Consider the following 24,777-nt stretch of genomic DNA (forward strand, 5'->3'; position numbering starts at 1 on the left):
TCCTTCTGATTCCCAGACCTGTGCTCTATCTACTAGACAACACTGTTCCTCACTTTGGCTGGATTTTTTTAATGGCATTTGTTAAGCACTCACTATGTGTCAAACACTTTTCTGAGCATTGAGGTAGATACAAGTTAATCACATCAGACACAGTCCCTGTCCCACATGGGGCTCACAGTCTAAGTACTGAGTCCCCATTTCAAAGTTGAGGAAGCTGAGGCACAGAGGAGTTAAGTGATTTGCCCAATGTCACACAGCAGGCAATCAATAATATTTATTGAGCACTTACTGTATGCAGGGCACTGTTGTAAGCGCTTGGGAGAGTACAACACGACAATATAACAGACATAGTCCCTGCCCACAGTGAGCTTACAGTCTAGAAGGGGCCACAAGTGGCAGAGACAGAATTAGAACCCTGGTCCTCGGACTCCTAGGCCCCCTGCTCTTTCCACTAGGCCATGCTGCTTCCCTGGGTCTATTCTAAGCAATCGTTTTCAAAGTGAATTTATTTTTAGTCCTGATTTGTCTTTTCCCAGCTCCATATTGCTGGTCTAATAAAGATGTCAAGAAGGAATTGGATCCACTGACAGCCAATCAGGATATTCTAGTAAAGGAACCTCACCAGAAGAGTTCACTTAGGATCTTCAGATCAGGAAAAACCAGGAAAAAAACCAAAACAGTGGTCACAAAGAGAGTACAATGTGATGGTTGCCTATCTGACATCCATCTGTCTGGTTAAGGAGGTACAATCCAACAGCTCTAATCAATTATGGATACTTTTACACAAAGAATTAAACAAACAAGGCTTACTTCAAAATCAACTATTTTCTGTAAATTACACTTTGAGAAAGCAGCATTCATTTCACCTGAATATCCACTGCATTTAACTACATTATCTAAACTCTCATTATTTTCCATGCATTTTCATCAACTGTGCATTTACTCTCAGATATAATGCCCTTTTGGGTGCAAAGGTAAAACTTCTCGAGTTTCATCTTCACTGCAAGAGTTTAAGCGCATATTCATCTCTTCCCTGAGGAATCTGTTAACATCACATAGGCCACTCTGATAGGATTTGGGCCCTACTGGATATGTGGTAATGCGAAACTCTGGCTGGTGCACTTAAGGCCGCCAATGGAGAGAGATTCTCTGGGGGCATTGCTTTTTTTTTTTATCAGTCAGGCCCCCTGTCCTCACAGATTTCAACCTAAAATGATGTAAAACCTGTATGATGCGCTTTGTAGTATCAGATTCAATTGCATCAGAGCATACAACCACAGCAGGCTGCAATCCCTTGAACTAAAACCAACAAGATTAACGTGATTGCAGGAAACTAATACAGAAAGTCAGTTAGCGAAGTCAAATGTGCTCTGAGACACTTCTATATAAGTGAAACTGGCTGGAATCAGAGTTCTTTGGACTTTTCTGGGTCTATGTCATACTTTCAAAATCAAGTGAATGGAGACAATGAAAATGTGAGCTCCAATCAAGGATAATAACTCTGTATCAATACAACACGCGGCCAGCTAATTGGCCAGTTGAAAATTTGAATTGGAAGAATCTTACTGAGTCAATGACTCTGAAATGTCTCATTCACATATATGTAGAATGAACTTGATGATTGCTATATTCAGGCAAAAAGCAGAAGGACTTTGTTTATGTTTTTGTTGGAGGACGGGTGGAGAGGAAATATATGGGAACTTGTGATTTCTTCCTTTTCAGTGTGTTTCATTTCTTCTAGTATGCCTCACAATCACCAATTAGTACAAAAGGCAGAGAAGTAACTGGAAGCAATAGAAAAGAAACTAGAATGCCTGAAATGACCTATTCTCTCCTCCTCTCCCCCGCACCGCTTATTTGTACAGTGTATAAACCCTTCCTCCTTAGCTGTCTTTCTGGCAATCCCTGGAAACTTCCTTCTGGCTTCCTCAAGATTGATTCTCCCTTGAAGAAGCACTCTAAATATCATCAGCACCATCTCCTACTCTACCTTGGAGTACCCAGGCTTATACTCAGCTCAGACATCACAAGACTGGGAACGAGTATTTCCAATAAAACCACAAACCTGAAAATTGGCTTGGGATTTCCCCTAACATCACAATTCAACTTCACTTTCTTCTCCTCAAGATCCAAGGGAAAAGTAATGCTGCTTGGTTCCTGGATGAAAACTGGGCCATGCAGGGTGCTGTCATCTGAAATTAGAAGAGAAGATGATATTGAATGTGATTTAAGCACACCTTCAAAATGGGATGAAACACTTAAACATTTATGAACAAGAAAACATCACTGAAGCCCGTAGTTAGGAGTTAGGCACCTGTCTCCTGGGGAGTAGCCCAGTTTGGTTCTATAGAATGATAGTGAGACAGGAACACAGACTATTCTCTTTCCTACTGACAAATGAACTTGCTGTTTGTCAACTATAATTGCTCTCCCCATCCCCTGTCCCTCCTTTTTCCAGCGGATACTTTTTCTTCTCAATTACTCTTTCACTTTTCCCCTTCCCTCTATTTTTTCTTTATGGTTTGTTTCTGTGTCTGGCTTTAAGTGGCAAGGTAAACGTTCTCTGGGCAAGTCTTTGAACTTTCTAGAGGAAACAAATGCTTATCTCCTGAAGGGCAGGGAATGTGCCTACCAACTCTCCCAAGTGCTTAATATAGTGCTCTGCATCCAGTAAGTACCATTCATTAATTGATCGATCAATGGCAGATATTGAGTGTCTACTGTTTGCAGAGCAGACTGCTTAGGAGAATACAGTACAATAGAGTGGAAGACATGATCACTGCCCAACAAATTCATCAACAGTGGTCCTCCCTCTGTACAAATGAAAGTATGATTGATGGTATGAAAATGTACAGGTGGAGGAAGGGCTGCATTAAACTTGTTGTGGGCAGGGAATGTGTCCATCATCTCTATTATAGTGTACTCTCCCAAGTGTTTAGTACAGGACTCTGCACACAGTAATGGCTCAAAAAATACCACTGATCTGAAAAATTGGCACACCTTGTCAAAATTAATTTTCATCTTCACATTTCTGTATTTCTACCTAGTCACAACAACAAAAAAGTTCTTTTGTGAGATGACAGGCTGCTTCTTTTCTTGATATGGTCTTTCCTGAAATTTGTACAATGTTATTTTAGTGCAGAGAACATGTAAATGAGAGGGAAAAGAAGTTTTGATGTACTATGAAACAAATTTCTTCTGAGTCTGGAAATACAAATTCAAAGTCTGAGTTAACACTGACGAATAATCTGGACACTTCCACTACAAAAATACTCTGTGGTGCGATATGAATACTAAAAAAATGCTTAGTCTGAAATATCCTTAAAACTAAGGCCAAAGCAAATTTTGGGTCTCAATCATTTAGCTAATTTGCTTGTGAAAAAACAGCCAGTACGATGCCTGCAATTAGAAGTTATGCACTTATCTTTAAACTCTGTTGCTTGCAATTTATTTTGTGTCTGTCATCCCAGCTAGATTGTTAACTCCTTGAAGGAATGGATCGTGTCTACAAATTCTACTGTACTTCCCAAGCGTGCAGTACAGTTCTCAACCCAGAGTAAGCACTGAAGAAATTGATTGATTGATGAAATGGACATGGTCCGGTGAGTTTGAACCAGCTAAACTGGCATTTCAATGAGGAATTCACATAGTGTCCTTGTTTTGTTGTCTGTCGACCCCCTTGTAGACTGTGAGCCCGTTGAAGGGTAGGGATTGTCTCTATTTGTTGCTGAATTGTACTTTCCAAGCACTTAGTACAGTGCTCAGCACACAGTAAGTGCTCAATGAATACGATTGAATGAATGAATGAGAACAAAATTACTGAGTTTTAGTTCTAACAAGAAGTACATAATCTGCCATTTCTCTCCATAGGAACTGTAGTAGATGGAAAATTAAAGTCTAAAAGGCACAAATATTTTTTTCATTTCATTTCAAATTTTAAAATAATTTTTCAGGAAACTTCAAGTGTTTCTAAAACAGTAAAGGGAGTTAGGAGTTGGTCCAATTCAGCAATGAAAATCTGTGTCCATCTTATGCTTCCCCAGTACACATAGGTCTTAATAGGATAACTGGTCCAGAAGCTAAACCTTTTTTTAGCTAAAGGTTAACAATTTTTCTCTTAAATTCCCCACCTCCAAAGGAGAAAGTGACAACTATAGCATTCTTTCAGCGATATGAATTTCACCGTCAGAAATGGTCAGACTCTTATATGTCTTTTACTAGAAGAAAACATAATAAAGTTCAGAAAGAAAGCAATAGAGTTTATGGAGGGGATATGGAGTAACATTCACACTTTTCTGATGTACCCATTATGACTCTTTAATTACAAAAAAACTTCTTTCTAAGCAGTTTTTGGTAATAACTATTGACAATAATTATGCTTTGCAGTTATCAGAAATGACACATTTCATTCTAAGGAGCTCATTTGCTCTTCACTTATGTCTGCAAAAGGCAATTACCATATAAGGAGGAGTACAATTTCAATTTTCTCCCAAGGAATTCCATGGGATTTTCAGATATGAATTATTGGTTTCACAAAACCCCTAAGGAAGCAAACCTTTATGTGCCCATTATGGGTAGAAAAGGCAAAGAGAGGTTCAGCAACTTATTTGTCATCACACAGTGTGACAGTGCTTAAGTCAGGAAAATTTATCCACAGGTAGCCAACAGGGCACAAAGACATACTTTCTCATGCCAGCTAATTGAAAGTTCCATATGCGAGATTTTTATAATACTATATTTTATTCATAGAGTACAATAAAAATGCATATAGTCTCAGCCGTATTCATTCATTCATTCAATCATATTTGTTAAGCGCTTACTGTGTGCAGAGCACTACACTAAGCGCTTGGGAAGTACAAGTCGGCAACATACAGAGACAGTCCCTACCCAACAACGGGCTCACAGTGTCAAAGGGGGAGACGGACAACAAAACAGGTAGACAGGTGTCAAAACCATCAGAATAAATAGAATTATAGCTATATGCACATCGTACTAAAATAGAGTAGTAAAATGTACAAGTAAAATAAATAGAGTAATAAATATATGCAGGTGCTGTGGGGAGGGGAAGGAGGTAGGGCACGGGGGGTGATGGGGAGGAGGAGAGGAAAAGGGGGGCTCAGTCTGGGAAGGCCTCCTGGAGGGCCTCCCTACTGAGAGTAAGGCCTCCTTACTGAAAATATTCCCTTCTTCCAGCCTGCTATGGGGAGATACTGAAGGAGGCTTTTACTACACATGAGCTATTAGACATAGACACACTTTCGCTCTCTATTTCTCTTTCTCTCCCCCTCTCGCTTCTTTGTTTTTGAAGGCAACACTACTGACAGTAATGTGGCTGAAAAGACTGCTATGCAACTGACACTTTATTTTACAGAGGAAAGTTAAAGATTGCTTTTTTCCCTTCCCCACCTCCAAAGGAAAAAAAAAATAAACTAACAATGGCATTCCATACAATAAGATTTTCACAGAGAAAAATAGTCTGACTGTTAATAGTTTTCCAAATAAAAAGAAAACACAATAAAGATGAAACAGAATGCTGTACTGATATGTTTTCCACTTACAAGGCCTGTTGCTATTTTTCAGACTGCCTCTGGGTACCCTGATCTTCCCCAAACCTCCACTCAAGGGGAACACTGTTTTTGATTGCTGCAGCCAGGTTGAACTGTCTATTGCAATTTTTTTTTCCTCAACCAACTCTGCTATATCAGACTGCTAGAAATTGTCCTTCACAAGGACTTTAAAATGTTGTTCTATCTTCCACGCTTGTGTATGCTCCATTTCAGTTCTTCATATAGCAGCTGTTTGGGAATCCTATCATCCATTTTCATCACATGTCCCTCCTAGTGAACTGTTTCATGATGAACATCAGTGGTGAGCAGACTGGATTCCAGGACCTCATTGTTGGTAATTTTGCCAGACCATTCAATATTGAAAATGGTTCAGACTTGATCCTTGTGAAACTGTCCAAGAATCTGGGTGAGCCTTCCATGGTAGGGACAGGGAACCACCTATAGCTTTATAGACCTTCAATTTGGTTTGAAATCCAATGGTTTGCGTGGTGAGCCCACAACAAGCTGCCTTATTAGTGACTGTCTGAGATCCCATGAACAACAACAAGGAAGAGGCTCGCAAAGGCACTGAGGCAGGGGATTGCTGGCCTGTGGTTGCAGAGCATGGAGGGAGGTATGGCCTTCTCTCCCTGTTCTACCCGATAACAGGACTGGACCAATCATTGACTGTCAAGTAGAGCCCCAGCTGCGATGCCCAAGGCAGATAAAAGGTGGTCATTTTAAATCGCGAGGAGATACACAGAAGGCACCCAGAGGCACAGATGCAGAGAAGCAGCAGAGAGGCATGAAGAAGAAGAAGCACTTAGGAGCAGCACTCCAAAGCAGCAGAAGGCAGCAGCACTTGGAAGGAGAAAGAAGCAGCCTTGGCAGAACGGGCTCCTTTGACCAGCAGACTGGTATTGGACCTTTGGTGAAGTGGAGTGAGTGTGTGTGACTCCCCTGAATGTTGGTAAAACTAAGTAAAAAACTTTTCACAGTAACCTTGGTGATCAGAGGTGTGGTATGACTTTACTAAGTGTCACCGAGGCTCACCCGATCCAGGAAGGTCCTGCTTGGCATGAGCCGGGGCCTCGTGACAGTTTGTTGTCACCAAACTCTGTAACTCTCCTAAAAGCCATGCTGGACTTCTTGTTTCTGTTTCCTATTCCTTTATTAGTGTATCCTGTGGGCACTGCCTTGGTAGCAGAATTGGGTGATGGCATTTTCTTCTGCGTTGAAAATCAATCATTGGTATTTACTGAGCACTTATTGGGTGCAATGGTAATCTTTGATTGTTGTGGGGCTTCTCAGGTATAGAATGTTCATGACCTAAGTCTCCTCAACGAACGTAAAGTGGTTTGGGAAGACAGGACCGTTTATAAAGGTGACTACTGCCCTCCTCCCCTAACAGAGTCTCGATGCAATTATGAAGCAGTTTTCAAACCTGTGCATAGCTAGGTCACATAGGCCAAAGAGGAACAACGGCTAGGTGATAGTAGTAGTAGTACTTGCATGTTCTATGAGAGGACAGTATTGCTGCGAACATGAAGAATGCTTGATGAAAACACCTAAGTGGCTGCAGTAGAGAAAACCTGGTAGTGGTGATAATAATAATAATAATGATGGCATTTGTTAAGCGCTTACTATGTGCAAAGCACTGTTCTAAGCGCTGGGGGGGATACAAGGTGATAATAATAATAATGATGGCATTTATTAAGCGCTTACTATGTGCAAAGCACTGCTCTAAGCGCTGGGGGGATACAAGGTGATCAGGTTGTCCCACGTGGGGTTCACAGTCTTCATCCCCATTTTGCAGATGAGGGAACTAAGGCCCAGAGAAGTTAAGTGACTTGCCCAAGGTCACACAGCAGACATGCGACGGAGCCGGGATTAGAACCCATGACCTCTGAATCCCAAGCCCGGGCTCTTGCCCCTGAGCTACGCTGCTTCTCTAACTCCCTCTCTTCTTTTCTACAAATCCACTGTCTTCTGGGAGAATAAAACCAATTACCTCTTAGAAAATGATGGTAAGCTACCTATTCTTTATCGGGCACCTTCCTTAATGGCGGAAGGAATAAGAATAATAATTGTAGTATTCGTTAAGTGCTTACTACGTCAGGCATTGTACTTAGCACTGGGGAAGATACAAGATAATCAGGCCCCACCTGGCACTCGCAGTCCAAGCAGGAGGGAGAACAGGCTTTGAATCCCCATTTTTCAGATCAGGGAACTGAGGCACAGAGAAGTTACGTGACTCATCCAAAGCCACACAGCCGACAAATGGCAGAGCTAGGATTAGAACCCAGGTCCTGTGACTCCTAGGCCCACGATCTTTCCACTGGACCACGTTGCTTCTCTGGATCCCTATCTTACAGATGAGGAAACTGAGGCACTGAGAAGTTTGGTGACCTGACCAAGGTCGCATAGGAGGCAGGTGGGCCAGGATTAGAACCTGGGTCCTCTGACTCCTAGGGCCGTGCTCTTTCTCCTAGGCCACCCTGCTCCTCCTGGTACAGGAGAGTTACAGTGATCATTAAAGTGTTGTTACAGTCTCTCTAAGATTCCTTTTTTTATCTGTGCTGAGGCTGGATCCATCCCTAGTCTTCAGTGGCGCTGTGGTGGTCCATGTGGGCCAATATGCTCTTTTAGAAGTCCTTGGTTTGGTTTCAATCTAAGTATCCTTGCATCTTTTCAGCCTTGATGGCCGACCACTTATCACACATGCTTCTAAACCCATTCTGTAGTTGATGACACAGCCTTCAGTAGGCATACCTTACTGTGTTGTGAGGATCTGCAAGGTGTTGTCAAAATGTAGCTTGTTTTGCGTGGCCTACTGGAGAGAGCACAGGCCTTGGAATTTAGAAACCTGGGTTCTAATTCCAGCTCGATCATGTACCTGCTGTGTGACCTTGAGCAAGTCATTTAACTTCCCTGTGCCACAGTTTCCTCATCTGTAAAATGGGTATTCAATGACTAATCTGATGATGATGATGATATCTGTTAAGCACTTACTATGTGCCAGGCACTGTACTAAGTGCTGGGGTGGATACAAGCAAATGGAGTTGGACGCAGTCCCTGTCCCGTGTGGGGCTCACAGTCTCAATCCCCATTTACAGATGAGGTAACTGAAGTGACTTGCCCAAGGTCACACAGCAGACAAGCGGCAGAGCCGGGATTAGACCCTATGATCTTCCTACTCCCAGGCCCGTGTTCTATCCATTATGGCATACTGCTTCTCACGCATCTCCCTCTTACTTAGACTGAATGCCCCATGTGTCACAGAGACTTTGTCTCACATGATTAACTTCTATCTACCTCGGCACATAGACCAGTGCTTGACACATAAGTGTTCAACAAATATCATAATAATAATTGTTATTATTAGCTACAAATAGCTCCTAGATTTGGGAGTCATTCTCATGAAACCAATGCTGATGCTTTCTTCTGGAAGCCTCCTGAAGGCAGTATCCCTTACAGAACATTTAATTAACCATCACGTCGTTACAGGTATATAGGCTTTCTTGGTCCAAAGGGGCCATTTCTTGTTGTTCAAATCTCATTGACTTCTATTTCATTTTCCAGGCTGCTTTTCATCCAGTGGAAATCAATCGATCAATCAATGGTTGACTCATTGAATGCTTACTACTTACTACGTCATTCATTCAATCATTTATTGAGTGCTTAATGTGTGCAGAGCACTGTACTAAGTGCTTGGAAAGTACAATACAGCAATAGAGATAATCCCTGCCCACAACAGGCTTACAGTTTAGAGGACTGAGAATCAATGGCATGTATTAAGCACTTACAGTGGAAAAGACACTGCTGAGGGAATCGGAAGACTTCGGTTCTAGTTCGGGTTCCTTCTATAGCTAGCTAACATGAGCAAAGATCCCACACGCACTTTGCACACTTGCTTCCGTGCCCCAGTAGGACTCTGACTGGCAGGGATGAGAGAATTTGAGTGGTTCTGCACATGCCACAAGCACTTCAGTAATTTCCTCTGCTCAGGTTCTTAGTCTTGAAGTCTTCAGGACCTGAGGCTCATTTGTTTTTCCTGACAGTATACTCCATCATTTCATTCTTCAGGAGTCTGACATTCAGCTGTTTTGTTAGTTTGACTGCCACTGTGTTGTGAAATTTTGGAATCTGTCGGGCAACAATAAGGCCAGCACCAAGTATCCCACATAGCAGCAGTAATAAAGATATTCTTCAGGTCTCGCTGCTCAGACCTGGGGGACAACCAAGATGTCTGGCTATTATTTGGTAAAGTCAAAGATTGAGTTTTGAGAGGAGGCCTGTGTGAATTTGGTGTTATTTCCCAAATTCCCATGGTCAGAATCAGGTCTCCTGGGGTTAGTCCAGGAGATCTTAGGGACCAGGCTAGCGAAATAAAGAGGACAGAAAAGGATTACAGTAATCTGGGGGGCGGGGGGAAGGATGCATGTGTATGTATTTATGCTTTAGTTCCCCAAATCCAGGTGGATCAGGACGAAGAAAGAAGGTCTAGGGGTGCCAGGTCCCTTAAAATATTGACACACTCAAATGGTTTCACCAAATCAATCTCCCGAATTCTCAAATCAACCTCGTGAGATAAGAGGAGAGCCATATGCTCTCCATTTACAGATCAGGAAAGTGATGTAGAGTTACTTGCAGAGTTCACTGAAGAAGTAGTGGAAGACTCAGATGGAGAGACCAATCAATGACCCTTGTTCACAAGCCTTCCCTTTTACCTGGAACTCCTTTCCTCTTCACATCCTGTAGAACACTACTCACCCCATCTTCAAGGCCATTCAGAAATCACATCGCCTCCAGTAGGCCTTCCTGATTAATCTCTCCCAACTATAGTAGTTAGTAGTAGTAATGGTATTTATTAAGTGCTTATTATGTGCAGAACACCGTACTCATTCACTCCCATAGCTTCAACTACCATTGCTACATCGATGGCTCCCAAATTTACCTCTCCAGCCTCACATTTCCTCCTGCCTTCAGAACTTCTCTACCTGGATGTCCCTCTGACACTTCACATTTAACATGTCCAAAATATCTTCCTCATCTTCCCACCCAAACCCTCCCCAAGACTTTTAAATCACTGTAGGCAACGCCACCATCAGCCCTGTCTCACAAGCCTTGGCATTTATCCTTGACCCATCATCACTCTCATTCAACCTGCATATTCAATCTGTGACCAAATCCTGTCAGTTCTAGCTTCACACTATCTCTAGAAACTGCCATCCATTCAAACCCTGATCCAAGCACTTCTATCCTGCATTGATTACTGCACCCATCAGCTTCCTCTCTAACCTCCCTACCTCCTGTCTCTCCTGTCTCCAGTCCATACTTCATTCTTCGGCCTAGATTACTTTTCTATAAAAAAATCCAGTCCACATCTCCCCACTCCTCAAGAACCTCCAGTGGTTGCCCATCCACCTCCGCATCACACTGAAACTCCTTACCATTGGTTTTAAAACACTCAATCAGCTCTCTCCTCCTACCTTATCTCACTAATCACCTAATACAACCCAGCCTGCACACCACCAAACTACTCATTGTTCCGCTATCTCATCTATCTTGCTACTATGCCTTGTCTATGTCCTCCCTCTGGCCTGGAACACCCTCTCTGTTCATATCTGACAGACCACCACTCTCCCCATCTTTAAAGCCTTATTAAAATCACATCCAAGGGGATTTTTTTCCCCTATCTGTAATTTAATGTCTTTCTCTCCCTCTAGACTGTAAGCTCCTTGTGGGTAGAGCTGCCTTACCAAATCTGTTATATTTTACTATCCCAAGCACTTAGTACAGTACTCTGCACAAAGCAAGTGCCCAATAAATATGATTAATACAGGCCTTCCTGACTTGGCCCTCATTTCCCCTATTTGCCCTCCCTTCCAAGTCGCACATGCGCTTGGATCTGTACTGCTTAAGAACTTGTATTCTCCCCCACCCTCTGCACTTAATAAATACCATTGCTTGATTGACTGATTGCTTACTAAGCATTTGGAAAAAAACACCCAGATGGGAATTAGATAAGTTCCCAATGCAAGGTCCTGAGGAAGCAGCATGGAGGTCCAGTAGCCCGTTCTTGGGTAGGGACCGACCGTCTCTATATGTTGATGGTTTGTACTTCCCAAGTGCTTAGTACAGTACTCTGCACACAGAAAGCGCTCAAAAAATACGATTGAATGAATGAGGCTGCCATGGGCCCTGAATATTGTGGTGAGAAGTGGCACTCGCTTGGCTGGTGGAGAGAGAGAGGCAGGGGAGCTGTGGGGCACAGGGAATGCCAGAAGCAAGACAACGGGAACATAATGTGGGGGTAGCAGATTCCCAGAGGATTTGCTCGCCTATTTCTGTGTCACCTAAGCACTTGGGTACCCACACACTCCGGCTGTACTTACATATATAACTTTTTTTTTTTAAAGATACTTGTTAAGTACTTACTATGTGCCAGGCACTGTACTTAGCGATGGGGTAGATACAAGATAATCAGGTTGGACATGATCTCCGTCCCACATAAAGCAGCATGGCCTAATGGATAGAACACGGGCCTAAGAGTCAGAACCTGGGCTATAATTCCGGCTCTGCCACTTGTCTGCTGTGAGACCTTGGATGAGTCACTTCACTTGTCTGTGCCTCAGTTACTTAATCTGTAAAATGGGGATTAAGACTGTGAGCCCCATGTGGACTATAGCCAACGTGATTAACTTGCATCTACACCAGCACTTAGTATACTGTCTGGCACATAATAAGCGTTTAAAAAATACCATTAAAAAAAAAATAAGGCTCCCAGTCTTAGACTGATAACTGAATCAATCAGTCCCACTGAGTACTTATTGTGTGCAGAGCACTGTACTAAGTGCTTGGGAGAGTACAGTGTAACAGAGTTGGAATACACATTCCCTGAGAGAATACACTTTCCCTACTGAGAGCTCACCTCCTCCAGGAGGCCTTCCCAGACTGAGCCCCTTCCTTCCTCTCCCCCTTGCCCCCCTCTCCATCCCCCACATCTCACCTCCTTCCCTTCCCCACAGCACCTGTATATACGTTTGTACATATTTATTACTCTATTTATTTTTTTATTTTGCTTGTACCTATCTATTCTATTTATTTTATTTTGTTAGTATGTTTGGTTTTGTTCTCTGTCTCCCCCTTCTAGACTGTGAGCCCACTGTTGGGTAGGGACCGTCTCTATATGTTGCCAGCTTGTACTTCCCAAGTGCTTAGTACAGTGCTCTGCACACAGTAAGTGCTCAATAAATACGATTGATTGATTGATTGATTCCCTGCATACAACTATCTTACAATCTAGAGGGGGAGACAGACACTAATATAAATAAATTACAGATATGTACGTACATATTGTGGGGCTGAAGAAGGTGTGAATGAGGGTTCAAATCCAAGTGCAAGGGCCATAAAGAAGGGAGAGGGAGAAGAGGAAGTGAGGGTTTAGTCAGGGAAGGCCACTTGGAGGAGATTTGCTTTTAATGAGGTTTTGAAGGTGGGGAGAGTCTCTGGGATGTGAAGAGGGAGGGTGTTCCAGGCCAGAGAGAAGAAACGGGCAAGAAGTTGATGGCCAGGGAATGTGTCTACCAATTCTGTTATATTGTACTCTCCCCAGTGCTCAGTACAGTACTCTGCACACAATAAGCGCACAATAAATAGGATTGACAGATTGACAGGCACATTGAGGTACGTGAATAGGTTGGCTTTAGAGGAGCAAAGTGCGCGAGCTGGGTTGTAGTAAGAAATCAGGGAGGTATGGCGGGCCGGGAGGGGACAGCAGGCAAGATGATTGACTGATTAAGTGACTTGTCCTAGGTCACACAGCAGTAAGTGGCAGAGCCGGAATTAGAACCCAGGTCCTCTGAGTCCCAGACCCGGGCTCTTTCCACTAGGCAACACTGCTTCTCAACTTTGTACTCTACTATTTTCTGCTACCTGTAATTCATTTTAGTGGCTGACTACATTTTCAGATCCTTGAGGGGAGGGATAATGTCTATTAACCTCTTGTACTCTCCCAAGCCCTCAATACAGTGTTCGGCACAGGTTAAGTGCTCAATAAATACCACTGATGGACTGATTCTTCCAAACAACCCTTTAGATAACTTTTCCCTTTCATTTTCACCAATTATTCAGGGCCAACCAGATGGCCATAAGAGAGTAATATTTATAATGGTATTTATTGAGCACCTGCTGAATTTAATACAGTACTAAGCCCTTGGAAAGTACAACAGATGTATGAGGCAGGTTTCTTGCCAACAAGGAGCTTCCATTCTAATGGTCCTATCCCCACGTTTGTCCACTTCTGCACATCTAGTAGGGAATAAGTAAATACATCACACAAATGAATTGGGAACAGAGCAAAAACAGGTCAAAGGTGGCACAAACAGACAATTGTTACCAATGCCTCTTTTTAGAAATCAAAACCCCACTCATTGCCAAGGCCTCTTGATTTTGTATCATTCTACAGCCATTAACGGATGATGTGGGGAAGAGGGAGATGGTTGTTTTTGTCAGCATGCCGGCGGATAAGTAAAATGCAAATCTATTCTGCTGGAAATATTTTCCATCTGTTATTAACTTAGTGACTCTCCCCTGTGGAGATAGAAAAATGAAGTACTCAAATTTTATCTTTGAAGAATAAACATTATAGTTTAAATTTTACACACAACTGTCATGAAATTCATGGGGGTTTGCATTTATGGCCTAATTTTGTACTGGATGCAGTAACCAAGCAGAAACACAAACTGAAATCCCTGGGTCTATAATAATAACTGTGGTATTTGTTGAGCACTCACTATGTGACAGGCACTGTACTAAGCGCTGGGATGGATACAAGCAAATTGAGTTGGACACAGTCCCTGTCCCATTTGGGGCTCACAGTCTTCATTCCCATTTTACAAGTGAGGTAGCTGAGGCACAGAGAAGTTAAGTGACTTTCCCAAGGTCACAGAGCAGGCAAATGGTGGAGCCAGGATTAGAACCCAGAGCCTTCTGGATCCCAGGCCCGTGCTCTAATCACTAGATCTCGCTGCTTCATACCAGATCCATGCCACTGGGGGCCATAGAGTAGCCTCTGGGGTACTGCCAGTCAGGCAAGGTGCTTTTTTTTTCCCTCCAGGCCCTGAGAACTATTCTCACTCGGACCCATCCGCAGCAATCGGACCCAATCAATCAATCAATCGTATTTATTGAGCGCTTACTATGTGCAGAGCACTGTACTAAGCGCTTGGGAAGTACAAATCGGCAACATATAGAGACAGTCCCTACCCAACAGTGGGCTCACCAAGGGGTGGCCGCAGCCCCTCAGAAGTGAGACTATACTTGAGTTGGATGCAGTTTGTGTAGCTCCCAGAATTTAGCTCAACTAAACCAGGTGAGGGAAGACTCCAGGGACTGAGTCAGGCATTATACTTTCTGCCCATGCAGCGTGGCCCAGTGGAAAGAGCAGGAGCCTGGGAGTCTTCTAATTAGGCTTCTAATTCCAGCTCCATCACTTACCTGCTGGGTGACCTTGGACAAGTCACTTCACTTCCCTGTGCCTGTTGTATCATCTGTAAAATGAGGGCTAAATACCTGTTCTCTCTCCAACTTAGGCTGCGAGCCCCATGTGGGATAGGGACTCTCCCCCTTTTAGACTGTGAGCCCACTGTTGGGTAGGGACTGTCTCTATATGTTGCCATTTTGTACTTCCCAAGCGCTCAGTACAGTGCTCGGCACACAGTAAGCGCTCAATAAATACCATTGATTGATTGATTGATTGTGTTCAGGTCAGAGCTGATCAATCAAGTCATATCAGTCAGTGGTATTTACCGAGTGCTTAGTGTGCGCAGAGCACCGTACTAAGTGCCTAGGAGAGTATGGTACAAAGGAGTACGTATAGACAATCCCTGTCCACAGTCCCTGACAGACTAGAGGGGGAGACGGTCATTAAAATAAATTACAGATGGACCTGCACACTAAGGGCTGTGGGGTGAGAGGAGAAAGTTGAAGTGGCATTCCCCCTGGCCTGGAATGCCCTCCCTCCGCACATCCGCCAAGCTAGCTCTCTTCCTCCCTTCCAAGCCCTACTGAGAGCTCACCTCCTCCAGGAGGCCTTCCCAGACTGAGCCCCCTCCTTCCTCTCCTCCTCCTCCCCCTCTCCCCAGCCTTACCTCCTTCCCCTCCCCACAGCACCTGTATATATGTTTGTACGTATTTATTACTCTATTTTACTTGGACATATTTACTATTCTATTTATTTCATTTTGTTAATATATTTTGTTTTGTTGTCTGTCTCCCCCCTCTAGACTGTGAGCCCGTTGTTGGGTAGGGACCGTCTCTATATGTTGCCAACTTGTACTTCCCAAGCACTTAGTACAGTGCTCTGCACACAGTAAGCGCTCAATAAATACGATTGATTGAATGAATGAATGAAAGTGACTAGGTTACTCCGAAGGGAGGGCTAAGACAGGGAAATGAGAGCTTAGTCTGGGAAGGCCTCTTGGAGGAGATGCAACTTTAGTAGGGCTTTGATGATAGGGAGAGGGATGGTCTGTCAGATATGAAGGAGGATGTGGGCAAGGGGTCATATTGACTTTTACCTACCCCAGTGCTTAGTACAGTGTTCAGCACATATTAAGTGCCTAACAAATGACACAATTATTTTATTATTGAAATATGTACAGGTCGAAGATTCACATGTTCAAAAACATTCAAAACCGTATTCATTCATTCAATCGTATTTATTGAGCACTTACTGTGTGCAGCGCACTGTACTAAGCACTTGGGAAGTACAAGTTGGCAACATATAGAGACGGTCCCTACCCAACAACGGGCTCATAGTCTATTTTATTCTTTACAAAAATGAAAATAATCCTATACTGAAGGGTAGAGGCTAAAACCATTGAAATACAAGGGAAAAAAACCCACGCAAAATACTAAGTATATTAAAAAAACAACACAAACTAATCTTCTCACCACTTAGCACATTGTTCGGTATATAGTAAGAACTGAATACCATAAGTATTAAGTATCCAGACCCTTTACCCTTTAATTATATACCTAATGTTATTATAAGCCTGGTTACTGACAACTGAACTTTCGTATAAATTTTGCTCAAGAAATAATAAGATGGCATATGCATCTTTATTCCATTCATAAAGCCATGTTCAACTATGGTGTCTGTTGATATCAAATCGTGTTTAAGAATCTAGGAATACCACGCATAATGGATTTTGTCTTTCCACAAGGAAAAGTCCTAATCCTTTGAGTCTATCTTTAAATGCAGGGGCTCCAACATCCTGTTGACTTCGGTTACTCTCTTCTAACCATTTTTATCCTCCCCCTTCAAATTGAGAAGTGGCGTGGCTCAGTGGAAAGAGCCCGGGCTTGAGAGTCAGAGGTCATGGGTTCTAATCCCAGCTCCGCCACTTGTCAGCTTTGTGATCTTGGGCAAGTCACTTAACTTCTCTAGGCCTGTTTTCTCATCTGTAAAATGGGGGTTAAGACTGTGAGCCCCATGTGGGACAACCTGATTTCACTGTATCCCCCCCAATGCTTAGAAGAGTGCTTGGAACATAGTAAGCACTTAACAAATGCTATCATTATTATTATATACAACAACCACCACTCTCCCCACCTTCATAACCTTATTCAAACCACTCTCTTCCAAGAGGCCTTCCCTGGTTAAGCCCCCCAACTACATTGTGAACCCCTCATAAACTCTCCCAAATCTTTTCTGTCAATCTACAGTCCCCCTTCCAAGCACCTACCACCCCTTCGGGATGCTCTCCCCACCGTCCCCAAACCCACACACTGTGTCTGCCCTGTTACCTCAAGCCCACCACCAGTACAGGCTCCTCACTAGCTTCTCAAGAAACACCTCCTACCAACATTATGACTCAGTGTATATTAACTTGTCTTTTGCTAAGCACAACCACACCAAGACTAAAGAACTAACCTGCAGGAAAGGTTTCTGTTTGCATTTTCCCCACATAAACAAAACTTTACACTTTCAGCATGACCATCTGGTTTAAGCCTCTCACTCAGGGCAACCGTCTGGTGTTTTTAACTCCTCTGTGACTCACTTTGTTCCCTGCAGCCATTTCCTGACACGAAATTGCCTGAACACAGAATGCCTGCAGGTGGTACTTTCATGTTACATGCACGGTGGCTTCTCAAGCAATAGCTGTGAACTTTTTGCACCTGTTTTTTTGGCAGCTAAAGTGCTTATGTGTTCTACTTCTGCCTTTTCTCAGCTGTTTCAATATTTTTAATTTGGCACATACCGAGTTTGTCAATAAGCACTAGGACGCGCCAAGGAAAAAATAACTGCAAATGACTCAACAAAAAAACCAGACAATACCTTGCTTGCAGAAAGGACCCTAAAATGGGCAGCTCAGATACACCACTTGGGGTTTTTGTGGCTGTATTTACAATAAGAATAGCAACTGTGGTATTTGTTAAGTACTAATTATGTCCCATGCCCAGTGACAAGCAGCATGGCTCAGTGGAACAGAGTACAGGTCATGGGTTCAAATCCAGGCTCTGCCAATTGTCAGCTTTGTGACTTTGGGCAAGTCACTTCACTTCTCTGTGCCTCAGTTCCCTCATCTGTAAAATGGGGATTAAGACCGTGAGCCCCACGTGGAACAACCTGATCACCTTGTATCCCCCCCAGCGCTTAGAACAGTGCTTTGCACATAGTAAGCGCTTAACAAATACCATTATTATTATTATTATTAAGCACTTATATCTATAAGGTGATTAGGTCGGGGCTCACATCTATGGGGGATGGAGAAAGGGTATTTAAGCCCCATTTTACAGTTGAGGAAACTGAGGCACAGAGAAATTAAGTGACTTGCCCAAGGTCACATAATAGGCAAGTGGTAAAACCAGGATTAAAAACCTGGTCCACTGACTCTGAGGCCCATGTTCTTTTCATTAGGTCATCCTGCTTCTCTATTTGGAACCTGATTATAAGGATGTATGGCCAACTCAAGTTTTCTACACAAAATATCCTGGACTGTTCACTTTTCAGTCCAAGCCTGGTTGTGATAGCGGGTAGGACAGGAAGATTAAAATTCCGAGAAAGTGGAGCTGCTGTTTAGTGATGATAAGAGGAAGGGCAAGGTATCTTCCAAAAGAAAAAAAAAAAAACTTGCCACAACCAAAAAAACTGTCTCCCTCCTTGATCTTTTCCTGGCTTAGTTTTTTATTTTTTGGTTTCCTGTTGCAGCTGTCAGCTACCGTGATGTGATAGTAGTGAGGAGTGAACACTCAGGTATTTGCTATTTTTTTTAACCTTCCCTATTAACAATAGCATGTTTCTATCCCCCCCAAAATAATCCCTGCATAGTGCAGACTAATGATTCAAATTTCAAATTTCCAGAAAGAACATGGTAGCAGAAAGTTTAGGCACAGGGCTAGCCTGTGCCTGGTTTTCACTCATCTGTTAGCACATAGAGGTGCCAAGTCAGGCCAGCGATTGAACACTTTTAGTTGAGTACCAGTGAAAGACAGCCACCTCGGGAGAACAATTTGCTCCTAGTTCAGAGTGTTAAAAAGAAAAATGGCCCCGGTAAAGATCATGGCTATTGGCAGCCTGTATCTGCAACCAGGACCTCAAAGTCCCATGAATTGGCAAATGGTTTGCAGAAAAGCCTCCCATAACGGGCAAAAATGACTTTGCCCTGAGGTCCATCCTCCCTAAGACTCGCCTGTCTCCGGGATGAGTTGGCAAGATTAATTTCACACTTTTCTACAAATCTAATGGCCAAGGAGGAGTGAGATCCACATTGGGATTAAGGAAGATTTGATTATCAGTATTTCTTTCCTGAACCTTTCGTTTTAGAAAGAGCAAGTGAAAGTCAATTGTCTTAGGCTAACCATTTGAATAACTATATTGGTTGTTAAATTTGTCAAAATATAGATTTTTTTAACTGCCAGCATAGTGTACATCAAGATATTTTCTTCTAAATACCTTCTACTTAAGCCTTTTGGAATAAAGGAATTCATAACCTTTCAAAGATACAAACATAGAATTTACATCTAATTATTGGGCATGCTGTCTTTCCTGTGTCATTCTGCCACAAGTTAAAAGTGGATGTATGCTGCTTTAGGCAAATTTGAAGCAAAAAAATATTAGGCTGAGAGATAAATAGCAGCAGAAAATGTCACTGACTTGAATTCACATGATTATCAAAAGGATTAAAACTGTTTTCTGCATTTCTTTAGGCAGAGGCATGAGGCATGTCCTCAAGAAAAACATTTGGGGATATGGGAGATCTTTCTTCATTCTGATCCCTGGTACAGACACCTCATCTACATTTTCTCCTCCTCTATCCATCAAAGAACACACTTACTTTGCCACATGACTGCAAAAGTTTAAAGTTAAATTGTAGTTGGATGTGAGTTTTCAGATTCAAAGTTTTACACAAGTTTGGAGAGTACTGTTCTCCTGAACAACAAAGTAACAATGAGCTCAACTCTGCCATCTAAGTTTTCCTTAAGCTTGGAAATGCTGAGCCCTAAAGGGCCTCTGACCCCTCACATGGTCTCCATGTAAAACAGATGATGCTTTCTTTAGGTGGAGAATCGTTCTCTGGCAGGGCTCGGTTAACTTTATCTGCTCCACTGCTGAACACCAGGTTGTAATGATAATAATGATGGTATCTGTTAAGTGCTTACTATGTGCAAAGCACTGTTCTAAGCGCTGGGGTTGTCAGGTTGTCCCACGGGGGGCTGACAGTCTTAATCCCCATTTTACAGATAGGTAACTGAGGCACAGAGAAGTTAAGTGACTTGCCCAAAGTCACACAGCTGACAAGTGGTGGAGCTAGGATTTGAACCCATGACCTGTGACTCCAAAGCCCATGCTCTTTCCACTGAGACACACTGTTTCACTGTAGCGTGTCAGTGTTAGAAGGCACAGATAAGGCAAGGAACCAGAGCTGTTCTTTGTATAGCAGAATCACTAGGGACAGGCCACAACCACCTAGGTACCAGATGAGTCCCCCAAACAAGGCTAGAACTTCTGGACATGTCTAGGGGAAGGATGACATTATCTCTTCCTCTGAACTTTTCTTTCTTCCCCATCCCTGACACACCCACACTTAAGTGGTTCTTCCCACTCACCCCCAAAGCTGGGGAGAAAAAGACGACTAAACAGGAGAGGCAACTGATTTGTACATTTGTATTTAAAGTCATACAGCACAATTACTTTTGATTATCATCAAATCAATGAGGTGGAAGGGAACTCAAGAAATCTTTGAGGGTAGCCCTTAGTTTATAAGTTGGTTAATGCCTGACCCGTACATTATGGGTGGTCATCAAATCTATTCAAACACATTTCTGTGACTGAGATTCCACGCCCACCTTTAATATTCTCCTTTCTCTTTCAAGCTTCTGCTTCTGAAAGCCCATGGGGAAACACTCAAGCCTACCCCATCAACATATGATTGCCTTCTTTTCAGACTAAACCACCCCACTTTCATCTTTAAAGTTTCAACATTTCTGGATTCCACTCTATGCTTCCTACTGCTTATGCATTTTCAGGACACTACTCAGTGGGAATAGAAGCTTTACTGATTAGGGTTCATTTCCAATCAATCAATTCATCAGTCAATGTGCTTACTGTGTGCAGAGCATTTGCTAAGCACTGGGAAGAATACAACAGAAGTGATAGACTCGTTCTTTACCCTCAAGGAGCTTAGTTTACAGTCTAGACACAGAGGGATACAGATGTTAAAATAAATTATGGCTAGGTAGGCACATAAATGCTGTGGCGCATGTTGAGGTGAGGTGAATATCAAGTGATCTGTTCATCTGGGGATCCTCCCAGTCCCACAGCACTTATGTAAATGTCTGTAATTTATTTATTTATATTAATGTCTGTCCCCCTCTAGACTGTAAACTTGTTGTGGGTGGGGAATGCACCTAAGTGCACACAGTTAAGTGCTCCTGCTGCTGCTGCTGATGGTTTTTGTTAAGCGCTTACTATGTGTCAAGCACTGTTCTAAGTGCTGGGGTAGATACCAGGTAATCAGGTTGTCCCACGTGGGACTCACAATCTTAATCCCCATTTTACAGATGAGGGAACTGAGGCACAGAGAAGTGAAGTGACTTGCCCAAGGTCACACAGCAGACAAGTGGTGGAGGCGGGATTAGAACCCATGACCAAGTGCTCAATAAATACAATTCACTGACTGACAAAATAAGCCCAAATTCTGGTGATCACTATGGGTTTGTGGCTAAGTTGAAGATCAAATCTATATATTCACATATGAGTGAGCATTAACCACTGGAGAGCAAATAGGGCAGTGTCATAACAAGGGTAAGACTAGTGGGACAATTGCCCCAACTCTAGCTGAAAGAGAGGTAATAATAACGATGGCATTTATTAAGTGCTTACTATGTGCAAAGCACTGTTCTAAGCTCTGGGGAGGTTACAAGATGATCAGGTTGTCACACGGGGAGCTCACAGTCTTCATCCTCAATTTACAGATGAGGTAACTGAGGCACAGAGAAGTTAAGTGACTTGCCCAAAGTCACACAGCTGACAATTGGTGGAGCCGGGATTTTAACCCACGACCTCTGACTCCAAAGCCCATGCTCTTTCCACTGTTCCACGCTGCTTAGGAAACCACTCTTTTCGGCTCTGCAAGTCATCTCCAGTCCACATCTTTATAATAATGATGGCATTTGTAAAGCGCTTACTATGTGCCAAGCCTGTAAAACAGGCTGACAAAGCTAATTTATTCTGCACTTAGTGCTCTCTGCACACAGTAAGCATTCAATAAATTCAATAAATACCGTGGATAGATAGATCAATTCATCAATGGTATTTATTGAGCATTTGCTGTGGACAGAGCACCATACTAAGCACTTGGGAAAGTAATCATAATAATAATAATGATGGCATTTGTTAAGCGCTTACTATGTGCAAAGCACTGTTCTAAGCGCCGTGGGGTTGTCCACGTGGGGCTCACGGATATCATCCCCATTTTACAGATAAGGTAACTGAGGCTCAGAGAAGTGAAGTGACTTGCCCAAGGTCACACAGCAGACATGTGGTAGATCCAGGATTAGAACCCATGACCTCTGACTCCCTACCCCGGGCTCTTTCCACTGAACTGAGGCGGTAATCCCTATCCACAAAGAGCTTACAGTGTATAGTGGGAGACAAGCATGAAAAGAGATTAGGGATAGGGGAAATGTTCATGTAATTTTGATTATGTTTGAATTTCTCCCAAAATAGTGATGCTCATTTAAGGTGACCAGATTTCTGGTCACCTTAGGTGGGGGTCAGGATGGAACCTAAAATACAGAGGGGATTTGAAGAGTAAAGAGGAGAAGGGACAAAATAGAGAGGAAAGGACAAAGGGAGGAAATTAAGAGGGGAAAGGAAGATGGGGGAAGGCAATGCAGGGCGGAAGGTTAGGAAAGAGAAGAGACAAAAAGGAAAATGGAGATAGGAGAAAAGAAATGAGAGGAGGGAGAAGGGTGAGCAAAACTCACCCCACACTGCCAACACCTCTGCTTCAGCCTCTACTTCCACCTGATGGCAGCCCCATTGGCCTCAGCAGGGCCCAAGATAATAATAATAACGATGGCAATTATTAAGCACTTACTATGTGCAAAGCACTGTTCTAAGCACTGGGGAGGTTACAAGGTGATCAGGTTGCCCCACAGTGGGCTCACAGTCTTAATCCCCATTTTCCAGATGAGGTAACTGAGGCACAGAGAAGTGAAGTGAATTGCCCAAAGTCACACAGCTGACAATTGGCGGAGCCGAGATTAGAACCCATGACCTCTGACTCCAAAGCCCGGGCTCTTTCCACTGAGCCACGCTGCTTCTCTGTAAGATGGGCCAGCTCGGCCAGAGCCACTGCTGGTGGAACTCTCATTTCTTCAAGGGTACCAGATGGCAGCTTCAAGTATAAGAAGCAGTCTGGCCTCAATCAATCAATCAATCATATTTATTGAGCACTTACTATGTGCAGAGCACTGTACTAAGCGCTTGGGAAGTACAAATTGGCAACATATGGAGACAGTCCCTACCCAACATTGGGCTCACAGTCTAAAAGGGGGAGACAGAGAACAAAACCAAACATACTAACAAAATAAAATAAATAGAATAGATATGTACAAGTAAAATAAATAAATAAATAAATACAGTAATAAATATGTACAAACATATATACATATATACAGGTGCTGTGGGGAAGGGAAGGAGGTAAGAGCGTGGAAAGTGCGTGGTCATGGGAGTCAGAAGGACCTGGGTTTTAATCCCAGTTCTGCCACTTGTCTGCTGTGGGACCTTGGGCAAGTCACTTCACTTCTCTGAGCCCCACTGACCTCATCTGAGCCCCACTGCGAGCCTCATGTGGGGCATGTGTCCAACCTGATTAGCTTGTATCTGCCGCTGCACTTTAAAGGGTACAGGAGGAAGGGAGTGTTTTGCACACAGTAAGCGCTCAATAAATACGATTGATTGATTGATTGATTAGAGCACTCGACACATAGTAAGCACTGAACAAATACCTTAAAAAAGCATATAAGCAAAGGCTGTGACAACCATGGTGGCTGTTGTTGCCCCTGAAGAGAAAGAAGTGGAGGAAGAAAAGGTGGTGAAAAGGTATGTGCAGTGTCTTCCTAGGAGAAACAGCGTGGCTCAGTGGAAAGAGTACGGGCTTTGGAGTCAGAGGTCATGGGATCAAATTTCGGCTCCGCCAATTAGCTGTGTGACTTTGGGCAAGTCACTTAACTTCTCTGTGCCTCAGTTACCTCATCTGGAAAATGGGGATTAAGACTGTGAGCCCCCCATGGGACAACCTGATCACCTTGTAACCTCCCCAGTGCTTAGAACAGTGCTTTGCACATAGTAAGTACTTAATAAATGCAATCATGATTATTATTATTATTATTCCTTGCTCCCATATCAATGTCAGCCCACTACTGGGTAGGGACTGTCTCTATATGTTGCCAACTTGTACTTCCCAAGCGCTTAGTACAGCACTCTGCACACAGTAAGCGCTCAATAAATACGATTGATGATGATGATGTCACTGTGCCAGAAACAGGGAGTGAGACAGTGGCCCCAAGGTTCAGTGCTTGGTCCCCTTCTGTTCTCAATCTACACTCACTCCCTTGGTGACCTCATTCGCTCCCACGGCTTCAACTATCACCTCTACGCTGATGACACCCAGATCTACATCTCTGCCCCTGCTCTCTCCCCCTCCCTCCAGGC

The 24,777-nt window shown here is 43.2% G+C and overlaps 1 protein-coding gene across 1 annotated transcript in view; it reads right to left on the minus strand.

Moving 5' to 3' along the window:
* The window catches only part of CNTN4 (contactin 4), a 910,670-nt gene that overhangs the window by 313,953 nt on the left and 571,940 nt on the right, over positions 1-24,777 (minus strand). The window contains exon 4 of the mRNA XM_038772663.1: positions 2,066-2,192. Coding sequence (XP_038628591.1) covers positions 2,066-2,192 — 127 coding nt within the window. The remainder of the gene's footprint in view (positions 1-2,065; positions 2,193-24,777) is intronic.

Source organism: Tachyglossus aculeatus, chromosome X1, assembly GCF_015852505.1.
Source record: "Tachyglossus aculeatus isolate mTacAcu1 chromosome X1, mTacAcu1.pri, whole genome shotgun sequence".
NCBI classification, from domain to species: Eukaryota; Metazoa; Chordata; class Mammalia; order Monotremata; family Tachyglossidae; genus Tachyglossus; species Tachyglossus aculeatus.